The sequence below is a fragment of the Procambarus clarkii genome, chromosome 76 (genome assembly GCF_040958095.1).
Source record: "Procambarus clarkii isolate CNS0578487 chromosome 76, FALCON_Pclarkii_2.0, whole genome shotgun sequence".
In the NCBI taxonomy this organism is placed as follows: Eukaryota; Metazoa; Arthropoda; class Malacostraca; order Decapoda; family Cambaridae; genus Procambarus; species Procambarus clarkii.
Window position 1 is genome coordinate 8460184 of NC_091225.1, and position 15344 is coordinate 8475527.

At 41.0% G+C, this 15344-nt stretch overlaps 1 protein-coding gene across 1 annotated transcript in view; it reads left to right on the top strand.

Annotated features, from left to right (window-relative positions):
• Positions 1-15344, top strand: part of LOC123771533 (glutamate receptor ionotropic, delta-1) — a 174838-nt gene that overhangs the window by 113396 nt on the left and 46098 nt on the right. Inside the window, exon 4 of the mRNA XM_069313622.1 lies at positions 8044-8228. Within this exon, the coding sequence (XP_069169723.1) occupies positions 8044-8228 (185 nt within the window). The remainder of the gene's footprint in view (positions 1-8043; positions 8229-15344) is intronic.

Sequence of the window (15344 nt, forward strand, 5' to 3'; positions counted from 1 at the left end):
GGAACTATCTAGGATGTTGGGAAACGGTGAACCAGCGAGATTCGACCAAGTCTTCACTCTGAATGACTCCTACATAAGGGAAATTAACTTCAAGGCCCTAGTAGGAGTGAGCAATCACAGTGTATTGACGTTTGAGTATCTGGTCTAAGAAGGGCTAAAGTACTCGAGAAAGGGAATGGAAAGAAAAAGTCTAGCTTTCCGTAAGGGAAATTATGAGGAGATAAGAAAAATTCTAACAGATATAACATGGGAATCGGAGGACGGGCTGGGGAATCCGAGCTAAGGGGAAAGACGGCCCAAGACATGATGTAATACATCACGCAGAAGTGCAAGGTGGCAGCAGAAAAGTTTATAACGGCCCTAAAGGTAAAAAATGAAATGCAGATGAGAAACCCATGGTTTAATCAGAGATGAAGGTTAGCTACGCAACAAAGTAAAAAAACATGGAGAAAGTACAGAAATAACAGGACACTTGAGAGCAGAGGTTACGAGAGAGCCAGGAATGAATACATCAGGGTAAGAAGAGATGCAGAAGGGCAATATGAAAACGACATAGCAAGCAAGCCTATGACCCAACCCAAATTGCTGCACAGCCATATCAGGAGAAAGACAACAGTGAGGGAACAGGTAATGAAACTGAGAATAGGGGCAGACAAATTCACTACAAACGACAAAGAAGTGTGCGAGGAACTCAATAAGAAATTCCAGGCAGTCTTCACATCAGAGCATAGAGGCATTCAGAGATATGAGAAGGAATAGTTAACTAGGCACCATAAGAGGAATTTGAGTTTACCAGTGGGGATGTAAGGCAGCTTTTGCTAGAGTTGGATGTGACAAAGGCTATAGGCCCGGATGGAATATCGCCATGGATACTAAAGGAAGGAGCAGAAGCACTCTGCCTCCCACTCTCTTTGGTGTGTAACAAATCACTGGTAACAGGTGAACTGCGAAAAATTGACAGGGTAGATAAAGACAAACTGTTTAACACGGATAGTACGCGAGCAAGGGGGCACAGGTGGAAACTGAGTGCCTAAATGAGCCAAAGGGACGTTAGAAAGAACTTTTTCAGTGTCAGAGAAGTTAACAGATGGAATACATTAGGCAGTAATGTGGTGGAGGCTGACTCCATACACAGTTTTAAATGTAGATATGATAGAGCCCAGCAGGCTCAGGAATCTGTACATCAATTGATAGACAGTTGAGAGGCGGGACCAAAGAGCCAGAGCTCAACCCCCTCAAGCACAATTAGGTGAGTCCAATTTGGTGAGTTCATGAATAATATTCTTTTCTAACATAACGATATGTAATACAAAGGACACTAATTTCTTTATTTTATCTAAATGGATAAATATACTAATTACTAATCTAATAAACGTTATGAATCAATTATTCATATATATATATATATATATATATATATATATATATATATATATATATATATATATATATATATATATATATATATATATATAAGATAACAGGGTTTAACGCCCCTCTCAGGGACTGCATGTCACCTGGGCCTAGCAGAGCTCTCGTGAGACAATTGTGTACTAAATTCTTGGTGAGAGGTGGCACTCATGCCTGGAGTTGAACAGGACCCATGAACCTTAGAGGCAACATAAAACGGCATTCGGGCTGTGAATCCAGGAGGGTGTATATAAATGTTCGTAGTAGCTAAACGAAGATGGTCTACTTCCTTTAAGTACCAAAAATATATTGCCCAATACAGCCTATTTGTTTCCAGAGGCAAATCACTGGTTATGTCATTCGAAGAGGAGCAAGTGCATTTGTTACAAGATATCAACAGATGGGTGCGGGAAACGGTCGTTCCACTGTAATAGAGCTTCGGCACAGATACTAAGAACATAAGAACAAAGACAACTGCAAAAGGCCTATTAGCCAATACAAGGCAGCTGATATTTATAACCACCCAACAGCTTCTACCACCCATCTAAGACACCTGAGCCTACCTCAGGCTGTCCGGCGAAAAAGGCTAAAACACCAACTAAACACCTAAAACACCAACGGAGGTTACGGACTCCTCAGACAAGGAAATCTTATTAGGGGCTCCACTGCCGCAGTACAAATACGACACCTACTCGATACAAGACCTCTTCATGGAGGCCACCTCATCAAACTCCGACGACAGCACGACCATATCAGATCGCAGCAAGTCTCAGCCAATGATAAAACGGAAGACCTAGTGATCTACACTAACCCACCAGCTCCATAACTAGTACTGCCAGCCCCATCCCCAGATCTCCAGTATCAGCTATTAATACAGATAATGGCTCCAAAGAGCCTCCACTTACGGGTTCACCATAGCCCGTGCTGATTGGACCTTTTTGTTCTGAGTAGTTGAATCTAAAACAACATTCTACATTACACTAGAGCTTTCAGATTGTGCTCTGTAACTATTTTTTGAGAGACTGTTGTATCTCTAGGGGTTGTGTAAGGTGTTGCATATTGTCAAGGGAAAGTCAACTATTGGTAGAGATCGATCTTACTTGGTGAAGTGATGTGAGATGCACCCTCTCCGGGCGCACCCCGTCTCGAGTGGCTCGGAAACTCATCACACCTGTTGTGAGAGAAAAGTTTCTCAAAGCTGTACTTGTACTCCATGACGGCTGAGCAGCTCTGCAGAGTGTATTGAGCATTAGTTTAGCCTATGTATGGACACAAGTACTGTATTGCTGGGAGTATGTGGATTGGGAATCATGCCAGCAGTTCAGAATTCGTGTGTTTATTGACATTTGATGCCTGGTTATATTTGGCTAGCAGTTTAAACAACTCACCTGTATTTTCATGGTTGGGGAACACACCCCAAAGTTGGCTGTTGAGTGTGGCAGGTACTCGCTTGGGTCACTCTGCTTGACTGCAAGCCAACCGTCGCCGTATATACCTGTTCCCCGTCTCTCACCGCCACCCTAGTAACGTTAAGAGCCGAGCCAATCAGGAAGACACTGCATTCTGATTGGTGGGATGGTCTGTAAGCTTTGACGCAAATGATATGAGTGTGAGCTAGCTCCTACACGCCAAGCTCCTCTCTTCACTTTTCAGGACAGTGAATAGAGGATAACACGTGTGCTCTCTTGAGCACAATCACACCTTCAAGGATACTAGTTTAGACTCCAGGATATCTACCCATCGATTGAGGGCGACACCATATACACCGATGACGAAGAGCGGAATGTATGTATGTGATGTAACTGTTGAGTGATTACTTATAATTACTTGTGTACACATTGTCTCGTATTTTGTGGTGCTTAATTGCATACCTAGAGAGCTTGCTGGAGTGTCTTGACTCTTGATGGTGAGTCCATAAAGAGCAAGACGCCACACAGAGTACTGGTCTGGGCAGCACCATTGTTTGTGAATGTTATTCCAACACACGTTACTCTATGTATATTGTGAATGCAATTTAATACCCGGAGAATCAATTTTGAGCTCCAAATGGTTTCTTTTGCATACCGCAGTGGTATTAGGCAGCCGGTATTGCTGAGGTGGTCATTATACCAGTGGTAAGATTAGGTTGCGTTAGGTAACCTGAGTACTGTCAGCAAGAGACGGTACTGTGTGTAGTATCCATGACCATCATCTCCCACACTTTCACATCTTCCCTATATTTCACCACTACTTTCTATCTACATCACAACCTTCCTAACCTTTCACTACCTTCCATATCCCTCACCACCTACCTACATTTTACCTTTATCTTAACGCTTCACCCCCTCCCTACACTTAACCATTTTCTGTACTCTTCACGACTTTCCGATCATCACTTTATTAATCTTCCATCTACACTGTTTTCTTCAATTTATTAACATCATAAGACTAACATTTGATTTTGTTCAATATCATTTGATCATGATCATTCCTCTGTGAATCATCATGAAGACGTAATTTGGTATTTAACAAGTTTTGAATATGGATCATTTCCAATTTCTTGTAAATGGGGTGCATGTAGGTCGACCCCCGACCCACCTATGACCTGCCCTGGACGAAGACCAATCACCCTACATAGTTGGGAAAGGCCAGATCCAGGAGTTTGGCATCTAACTTCGAGCAGACAGACATTATCTTTTATAAATATTGATTAATATATCCCTGTGCATATTTATTTTAATATGTAAAACAAATACTACAATGTGAAAAAATTACAAAATTATAGAAATACAATTCTGAAAGGAAAATATAGCTAGAGGAAAGACTATTATATATATTTTTGCATAAAACAAAGCTAACAAATAACGAGAAATGCAAATTAAAGCTATTTACCTTACTTAGGACTTGTTTACATTACGAACAGACATTATAATGTCCTCAGTTCATTATTATTACCAGACTCTGAAATGTGAAAACCATCAATTTCTTGAAAGCCTCAAAAGAAGTGATTTCGAAGGTTAATTAGACATTTATAATTATTCTTTATACTTCACAGATTATATTTTTAAAGCAACTAAATGTACGTTTTTTATATATGATACTAGCAGTACCCGGCCACGCATTGCTGTGGCCACGCGTGACTGACTGCCATTTATTTCAGATAGGATTAAAAAAGACCCATGTCCACTGAGGAAACCACTGTAGCCAATCACTGTTGAGTATCAACAACCAAATATAACAGCCACTCACAAAGCTACAGAATTGTGGCCATAAAAAAGTTCAGGTCATACCAGATAACGTTGTACCTGGCCACGTATTACGGCCACGCGTTGCTCAGCAATGCATGTGCGTTGCTGAGCCACAGCAACCATCCTTGTCCCCCAGTCCTCCCCACCATTCTCTCCTCACCCGTCTCCTCGGCCTCCCAACGATCCCCCACTCCACCATCCCCTTTTCCTTCCCACTATGTCCCACTCCCCGGTCCCTTTGTCCTCCCCACCATTCTCCATTCCCCCAACCCCTCGTCCTTACCATCCCAAACTCCCCCGTCTCTTCGTCCTTCCCCACCATTACCCCCTCTTTTGTTCCCTCGTCCTCCCCACAATCTCTCACTTCCGGCCCCTCGTTATCCCCACCATTCCCCACTCTCTCGCCCGCTGCCTTCCCAAATGGTTTGATGTTCACATCAGAAAATTTGGAACATCAAGTGATCTGATGTTCCATCACTGAAATATAAGAAAAACAGTTAAAAAATTATATGAAAATATTAAAAATAAAAAATTAACTATACTCACGAAATATACTGTATGGTAAACAACACAGCTCAATTCCAATGCAATTCACAAAATAATTAAATCAAAATGAAAATAAATCAAAATATGTGAGAATTCAATTTATCAATGCAGTCAGAAACATTGAAATGTAATTGTAACATATATAGTATAGCATGTGTGTTGCTTTTACAGGCAACAGATGATGCTGTTTGTCAAGAAAAGCATAGTTTTACCTGTCACAGGTGTGGGATCTATACTTATACTTACAAAATGAACAACACAGCTCAATGCCAACACAATGTCAAACAAAATAATTAATTATAAAAAATCGAAATCTATGAAAATAAAAATTATCAATGCAATCGGAAACACTGAAATGGAATTCATGACATATTTAGCATAGCATGCATGTTGTTATTATATGCAACAGATTGCGCAGTTTTTCAAGAACGCTTGTTTTTATCTGTCACAGGTGTGGCATCTATATAGTAGATATAAAAAGATGCGCCTATTCGAATGCTACGTTGTGTCAAAATTTCAAAGCAATCGGAAAAGAACTTTCGGAGATTACAGCGTGTGTTAGGCTTTGAAACATGCTCTTGCTGAACACCGACAACATGTTATCATCCATACAGATTCGAGGACCGCCATTGAAACCTTGCAACAAGAACACATATGTGATAACATCCATCTGCTCACCAATGTCTTATCATTCATGCACACACTCAAACGACAAGGCCGACGGGTACTTATCAACTGGGTGCCAAGTCATGTGGGACTATTAGGTAATGACATTGCAGACGAAGCTGCAAAACTTGCTACTAAGAGGAGGAATGTAGACATTTACATACCACAGAGTCTCTCCCAGATGAAGAAAGTGATTCGAAACAGAGCAATGCGAAAGATGTACAGTGACCACAACACAGCAGTTGCAACATCAGGATCTGCGGGTTGGTACAAGAATTCCACCAACTACGAACCACTTAGTTTGATGAACGGGGGCAGTAGAACAACAGAAGTGCACTTACATCGCATCAGGCTTGGATACCCATGTGCATGGGAAATAGGCTTACAGGTTCCGGAAGATGAGAGGAAATGTCTACACTGTGGAGAAATGCCCGACAGACCACTGGAACATTATCTAACACAGTGCACAGTTACAAACCCGTTAAGATTTCACCTTCGATTCAACAGAGCAGAGGAAGTTGTTAAACACATATGGCAAAATCTTACTGAAGCGACCATTCGAGTCATACATACTCATCCTCCGCCCAGGTAAAACAGAAACAAGCATCACTTAGTGGGCCAGCCAGAGGCTTAGGGCCCGCGCAGGATTATCCCTGCTAAAAAGAAAAAAAAAAGAAAAAAACAGCGTGTGTTGCTCTTTCGTCCAACAGATGGCACGTTTTTTTTTTTTTTAACCTGTTTTTCCTGACACAGGAGAGGTATGTATATAGTTGATATATAAAAAGACGCACCTATTTGAATGCAATGTTGTGTCAAAATTTCAAAGCAATCGGTAAAAAGGTTTCAAAGATTTCCCTCCCGTGAAAACCCAGTTTTTCAGAAAAAGCATGTTTTTGTTTTACCGTCACAGACGTGATATCTATATAGTATGTATATGAAAACCTGGCCGGATGCAAATGGAACATTGTGTGAAAAATTCAAAGCAATCGGTGAAGAATTTTCGGAGATTAGCTATTTTGAACAAACGAACATTTCCATTTTTATTTACATAGATTAAAAAATAAAAAAAATAGCTATACTCACGATGTGAACGGTATGGTAAACAACACAGCTCAATTCCAACACAATTCACACAAAATAATGAAATAAAACTGATAATAAATAAAAACCTATGGAAATTCAATTTATCAATGAAATCAGAAACATTGAAATGGAATTGTAACATATTTAGTAAAGCATGTGTGTTGCTCTTACAGGCAACAGATGGCGCTGTTTCTCAAGAAAAGCATAGTTTTACCTGTCACAGGTGTGGATTTATACTTATACTTATGAAATGAACGGTATGGTAAACAACACAGCTCAATTCTAATACAATGTCACACAAAATAATACAATAAAAAATAAAATAAATCGAAATCTATGAAAAAATATCAATGCAATCGGAAACATTGAAATGGAATTCATGACATATTTAGTAGAGCGTGCATGTTGTCATTATGTGCAACAGATGGCGCCGTTTTACAAAAACGCATGTTTTTACCTGTCACAGGGGTGGCATCTATATAGTAGATATATAAAATGACGCGCCTATTCGAATGCAACGTTGTGTCAAAATTTCAAAGCAATTGGTGAAGAACTTTCGGAGATCACAGTGTGTGTTGCTCTTACGTCCAACAGATGGCACTGTTTTTTAAAAAAAGAATGTTTTCTCCTGACACAAGTTAGGCATGTATAAAGTAGATATATAAAAATACGCACCTATTCGAATGCTACGTTGTGTCAAAATTTCAAAGCAATCGGTAAAGAAGTTTCGAAGATTTCCCTCACATGAAAAACACAGTTTTTCAGAAAAAAACATGTTTTTTACCGTCACAGACGTGATATCTATATAGTATGCAAATTAAAAAATGGCCAGATGCGAATGGAACATTGTGTGAAAATTTCAAAGCAATCGGTGAAGAACTTTTGGACATTAGCCATTTTGAACAAATGAACATTTCCATTTTTATTTATATTGATTATAGTCAGACCAAGTGAAATGGCTCAAGTGAAATGGCTTGGACCTGAATGTCACCAACGAATGAAGAATGTTTGTACTCATACTGATAAATAATATCTCGTAAATAATATCTTTAATAACATGATGGTGGATATTTATAGAAAATAAAAATAAATTGCAAACTTCTTACTGCAGGCGAGGTGTGGGTGGCGCTTCTGGTGAGTGTGGTTATGTGGGGCGTGACCCTGTGGCTGATGGAGAGGGCGTGGCAGTGGGTGGCTGGAGGGCGTCAGGTGGCGCTCAACACAACCTTCCTATACGCCTGGGGTGCACTCCTGCAGAACCTGCCCTCTGAACCGTCTGTCAACTTCTCCAGCAGGGTAGGGGGCTGTTGATGCTTCATAGTTTTGATTTTATAACTGTTCTATTGAACCAAAAATAAAAAAAATATTTTAACCCTAAAACTGCGCATGGCATATATATACGCCATGAGTAACATGTCCCACAGTGCGCATGGCATATATATGCACCATAAGGTGCCAGGCACGATTTATATGTCCCGCAGCTGCAAAAAGTTCACATTAACTTCCTCAGGGCTCTTGTAAACAGACGCCATTTTTTTAAAAAATCGTGGGAAATATTCTCCGGTGTGAGAGCCACAGTACTTTTGGAGCAACCAAGGTTGGCGCATGCAGCATGAGCAAACATCATTGCTGTTCAGCTTGTGACCACAGCATCGGCGAAAAATGTCAAAATAAATATATAACTGCTATTATGTTGCGATGACAATATTACAGAGGACCCCTGACTGTGATAAAAATGACCAGGATTGTCATAATAGCTGTGTTGTGATATTAGCGCTGTGGGAGGAGTGATGCTGAGGGACGGAGGGAGCGAGTAGATTATCTCAATAATATACTCGCTCCAAAAGCATTAGCCTAACGAGAGAAGCAAAGCTCTTCTTAGTACTAATTATGGAACTCAACCCTTTCCCTACTTTCAATTAATATTCCAGCCAACCTTTGGAGAACTGTCAGGTGTTGCCCGAGCATATAAGCAGCAGAGTAGCGAATAATAACCATTTCTGACTGTGTGGCCACTTGTTATTGTTTGCATTCACCATACCAGCTCAGTGGTTATCTATGGTGAACACAAATGTGGATACTTATATATAATGTGTGTATTAGTGTAATAACAGCAAGAGGGTTATGTTGGGAGGATCCAATTAGGTGACGTCGTCTGCATGATTTGTCTGGGTGTGTAGAGGGTGGCCACTATGCTTTTTGGGCACTCTACAAGCTTAGGTGTTCAGTTACGGTGCATTCAACATGTAGATACTTATATATAATATGTGTATATAGTGTAATAACACTGCAAACAGTATTGTTGGGGGAGAAAGTTTAGTGCGTGTGACCTTCAATGAGTAAGGGAGCCACCAGCTGACTGTGTGTATAGCGACGACTCTTGGTGCCTGAACTAACTATATCAGCTTAGTTGTACAGTTGTGTTTAACAAAACATGAAGATACTTATATATAACGTCTGTATATTGTGAATAAAGTATAAAACATGATGGTGGGAGGAGAAAGTGGGCGAGTGAGACGTTGTTGAGGGAGTGGCAACAAGTGCCTGGCTGGTGTGTGGCGGTCACTCCTCCTTGCTTTTCGGCTCACAATACCAACTTAGTGGTTCGTTATGGTGACCAAATCATGCAGATATTTATATATAACCTGTGTATAGAGTGTAATAACAGCAAAACTATTTGTTTATTGTTTTATGAACATAATAATTGAATCACTAATATGCACACCATACTTTTGAGAATAGCGATGATTCACCTTTTTTATTATATAAATATATCACACTACACACTATTGAATAATATTACTGCAAAAAAAATAAGAAAAAATCAATCAGAGACATTGAAATAATTAGGTGATAATATTTTTGTGGCAACTCTCCCCTGTCAGCACGGGTGACGTTGAATGGCTCTGACGACCGCTCAGTCAACGCCCACGTTTTGCCAGACTTCCTCGGTCTATTGCGCCCAAAATATGTCACCTACGATTTTTTTTATATTTTTCCCGTGCTCAGGGAACACAAATTAACATTTTTAGAAGACGAAATAATTTTTTAGATTTTTTTTCTTGCCCACAGGGGTGTAAATCTCCTCAAGACTCTTTAGCAGCTTAAGGGTTAAAGAACCTTATCGAGCGTGCAAACATACACAGATGAGTACATGTACTGACATTGTAAAATGTTATTGTTACTGAAACAAACACGAGAGTGCTCAATAATTTCCAATTTCATTTTCTCTTGTTATTCATCCTAAAAAATATGCGCACGCACACACACACACACACAGAAATTGTTCACGACTTTTGTTAGGCCAAAGCTAGAATATGCAGCGGTTGTGTGGTGCCCATTTCTTAAGAAGCACATCAACAAACTGGAAAAGGTGCAAAGACATGCTACTAAGTGACTCCCAGAACTGAAGGGCAAGAGCTACGAGGAGAGGTTAGAGGCATTAAATATGCCAAAACTAGAAGACAGAAGAAAAAGAGGTGAAATGATCACTACCTTGGTTACCTTGAGGTTACCTTGAGGTGCTTCCGGGGCTTAGCGTCCCCGCGGCCCAGTCGTCGACCAGGCCTCCTGGTTGCTGGACTGATCAACCAGGCTGTTGGACGCGGCTGCTCGCAGCCTGACGTATGAGTCACAGCCTGGTTGATCAGGTATCCTTTGGAGGTGCTTATCCAGTTCTCTCTTGAACACTGTGAGGGGTCGGCCAGTTATGCCCCTTATGTGTAGCGGAAGCGTGTTGAACAGTCTCGGACCTCTGATGTTGATAGAGTTCTCTCTCAGAGTACCTGTTGCACCTCTTGCTTTTCAACGGGGGTATTCTGCACATCCTGCCATGTCTTCTGGTCTCATGTGATGTTATTTCTGTGTTCAGGTTTGGGACCAGCCCCTCTAATATTTTCCACGTGTAAATTATTATGTATCTCTCCCGCCTGCGCTCAAGGGAGTACAGTTTTAGGCTCTTTAGTCGGTCCCAATAGTTTAGATGTTTTACTGAGTGGATTCTAGCAGTAAAGGATCTCTGCACGCTCTCCAGATCAGCAATTTCTCCAGCTACATACAAAATAGTAACAGGAATTGATAAAATCGATAGGGAAGATTTCCAGAGACATGGAACTTTAAGAACAAGAGGTCATAGATTTAAACTAGCTAAACACAGATGCCTATGAAATATAAGAAAATTCACTTTCGCAAATAGTGGTAGACGGTTAGACAAGTTAGGTGAGAAGGTGGTGGAGGCCAAGACCGTCAGTAGTTTCAAAGCGTTATATGACAAAGAGTGCTGGGAAGACGGGACACCACGAGCGTAGCTCTCATCCTGTAACTACACTTAGGTAATTACACTTAGGATATTACACACACACATCAGTCGCCACTCATGTTGGTTGGATGTGGGTTGGAAAGCTCTTAGGTTAATGGTAAATTGGAAGGCATAATCAGAATACATCGAAGTGAAAAAGTGCATACAAGTGAATGAATTATTGGTAAACTGATTGAAACCATAAAGAAGTGAAGAAATAAAGTAGACAACGCATAACTGATAATATGTGTTGAACACAGTGTGGCATTGTGAAGTACTGGAGCTGACCTCGCGCTGACCGTGACCTCACCAGCCTCAATCTGTATGTTGTCCGATGTGAGGTCACGTTGGTTGCAGCTGACATGACCCTACGCCGGCCCCAACCTTACGTGACTACACTGCATGGGGAGACGACTGGATATTCACCCACCTATTGTGTAGCAGATCATGTAAGGTAATTGGAACACCTGTTGGCTAAGGTTGTTGCAATAACGAAATCAAAAGGAGGGGGGGGGTCCTGGACAAGCAGTAGCAGGGAAGAAGAAGATAAGTTTGTAGAGAAGCTGATAGGGAAATTTGTTGAGAGGAGGAGCATTTGGAGTGAGCATTTGACCTTGGGTATATAAAAGTGAGATCTTTCAACAAATACAGGACAAGGCTGAGTGTCAAAAACAAGAGCTTGTGGCCTATATTCAGGGAGAAATTAGGAAGAGTAGGGTAACGTGGGGGAAATTGAATGTACTCGGCTAGCAAATGAATTAGGCAGGACTAACAACATAGCTAGGAAGAAGGGATTAGTAGGGGACGGAGTAGCAAGTGTGGGTGGGGAAGGGGGTTATCAAGGGAGAGGCTACAGCATGAGAATGCATCACAGAGAAGGCCGTCAATTATCTTCCATGGATTATTCAAATTTATGGCAAAATCGAAGCATGAAAGGATAGAAATGGAAAAATTTGAATTACATGAGATTTTGAGATGTATTACTGCCAAGATGGCAGGAAACGAGGTGGAACTCAATAGCCAGATTGGACCTTACAATTGGAACAAGAATTGACCTGTCCTGGTACAGTTTTCTAATGAAGAGGCAGTGGATTACATAATGAAGCACAGACATATACTCAGAGGCAGCAAAGGCTATTACATCATGTTTATTGAGAGATATATGATGAAAGATGAACACATAGCCAACAAGACAAGCCGACCTGCATGCCATCGGGACCCTACTCGCCCCATCATTCCTTCCCAAGTCACAAACCCTCCTGCTACCCCCCAACAACTCCCCTGCGCCTTCCTCCACACTTGCACCCAATTCATCCTGCTACATCACACCCTTCAATGACCCTATCAGGCTGTGGGAACCGACCTGTGAGATTTATATTTATTTAATTTATATGAATTTATATAGAATTTATATTTACGTTAATTTATATATTTCGATAGCAATTTGTATGATGTTTAGCGGACTGTATTTCTGCAAATTCTCACAAATCGATACTTACACATTAAGGGGGGGGGGTTATATTAAAATTATATAAATGCAGCCAATAAAACTACAGTATTAAACTACATATATTAGTATATAAATTGAGGAGGTGCCTTATCTTATTGGACAGCAGGCTTAGTCCATCAGGTATAACTAGGATGTAGACACCAAATTATCCTCGTTAGAGGCTAGCTTCCAACACACATAGTAACTGATGTACCAAGATTAATTCTTGCTTCCTCTTCTTGTTCCTGTCAAAGGGCACCAGCTGTAAAGCCGGAATCCTAATACTATATCAGAGAAAACACTATATTATATAAGATAAGGACCAAGTCTTAGCTACCTGTATTTAGAGGCTCATTTGTGTCCTAACCGGATTAATCATATCTACCTACATTACTGCCCAATAATGACTTAGATAAGATTTTGGAAAGACAGTTCTCTTGTTGTTGTTGACAGCGTGTTGATGATGTTTCAACACTAATTTGATCTCCATAACACTTCGTCCAAGAGAAATTATAGGAGCTGAATTTGCTCCCCAGCGCCTCTGGTCTTAACAACGGCTGAACTTCACCACTACTGACACTCCTGGCTCACTTTGTCCAGATGTCAGTAAGTGATAGAAGGGTCACATTTACTCTATTTTGATACTGATAATTAAGTTAATTCAAATGAGATGGTTCTATGATATTAAAAGTCCAAAGACTACTGTATTTAAGAATAATTCCCAACTGGAATAGCATATAGTACTATGTGGCAATGATATCCCATTTACTATTGACGGAAAATTCCACTACAAGCTACATTTTCTATGGGTTAACTTGTGTATACAACAGCAGCAATATTATCTGCATATTGCATGTAATATTATTAAATGGTGTCGGGTTTTCCGACACAGGCCAAGCCATACCCTCCCCAAACCAACCTTCCAACCCCTCCTCAATCCTACCCCCAACAACTCCCCTGTCCTGTCTGACCCATTGAATTCCATTCAATTCAATTCAATTCCATCTGCTCCATCCCAACTTCCAATGTTCCCCTCATCCCCTCCAGCACCAAACCTCGCTCAACCCTCACCCTTCCACTGCACCCTATCTCCCATATGACCCCTAGTCACCTCTTCCCCCTTCTACCCTAAAACCCACACCTACCTGTGATTTCACCCTGGCTAATTCAACCTCTCTTCCACTCTCACCACCCATACTCTATTCTCCCATTCCCCCCCCCCCCCACTATCCTTCTCCCCCCCGACCTCTCCACCGTTATCTGGCTCTCAGCCTCACTCTACCTCTCACCCCCCTATGCCTTTCAGACCCCCCCTAATTTTCAGATCCATTATGCCCATACTACACCCATAGATACCCCTTCTTCATTCATCACCCAGACCCTTCCCCCCAGACCCCCAGAGAAAGGGTGAACTCTGGTACCAGAGTTTCCAAGAAGAGTCTCAAGGTTTGGTACACCAATGCTGAGGGGTATCCAATAAAGCTGAATAGATAAAACATAAGTGAGGCAGATCCTGACATAATTGCAAAAATGGAAACTAAAATAAATGGCATGATCTCGGATGCAATCTCTCCGGAAGGGTACCAAGTGATAAGAAAAGAAAGGACACAAAGACAGAGGGGGGAAGTGGCACTCCTAAAAAAGCATAAATGGAAGTTTGAGGACCTGGAACATCGGGGTAGCTATGAAAGCACAAGCTCCATACATTGTACTCTGACAGCAGATGGGAAGAAGATTGTTATCAGGAAAATCTACAGTCCCCAATCAAACAGTAGAGGGCCCAGGCAGGAGTATTATGACTAAAACATGGCATGTACAGATGATCTGCAGAGGGCAACAATAATAGCCCACAGTATGAGAGTGAGACTGCTGGTCATGGGAGACCTAAATCACGGAGAGATCAATTGGAAATCAAAGAATCCCCCATGGCGAGGAGGAAACGTGGAGAGAAAAGTTAGTAGACGTTATTGACAGGAATTTCCTAGCACAACATGTGAAGGAAGATATAAGGGAAAGAGGAGGGGATACACCAAGTCTGTTACACCTGATTTTCACCCAGAACGTTGAAGACATCGAGAATTATAACATGAAATACCTCTAGGATCCAGTGACCATTGTGTCCTAGTCTTTGACTACATGATGGAACTTAAAATTGTGACCACGAAACAAGAGGTCTGTGAAAAGAGAGTTGACTACGGAAAAGGGGACTACAGGAGGATAAGGAACTATCTGGGAGAAGTGCAGTGGGAGGAAGCAATTAAAGGAGAAACAATCCAAGATATGATGAGCCTAGTTATATAGATATTCAAAGAGGCCGAAGAGAGATTTATACCAACAGTAAAGAAAAAAAGTAGGAGAAAATATATTAATCCATAGTTTAATAGACAATCTCAGGAAGCAAAAATAAGAAGCAGGAGGGAGTGGAGAAAGTACAGAAGATAAAGGACACAGGACAAATGCATTAGATGCAACAGAGCTAGGAATGATTACATAAACATAAAAAGAGTATCGGAAAGAAATTATGAGAACGCTATTGTGATCAAAGCGAAAAAAGAACCTAAATTACTACATAGCAATATTCGAAAACAAATGTCGGTGAACGACCAAGTGACAAGACTAAGGAAAA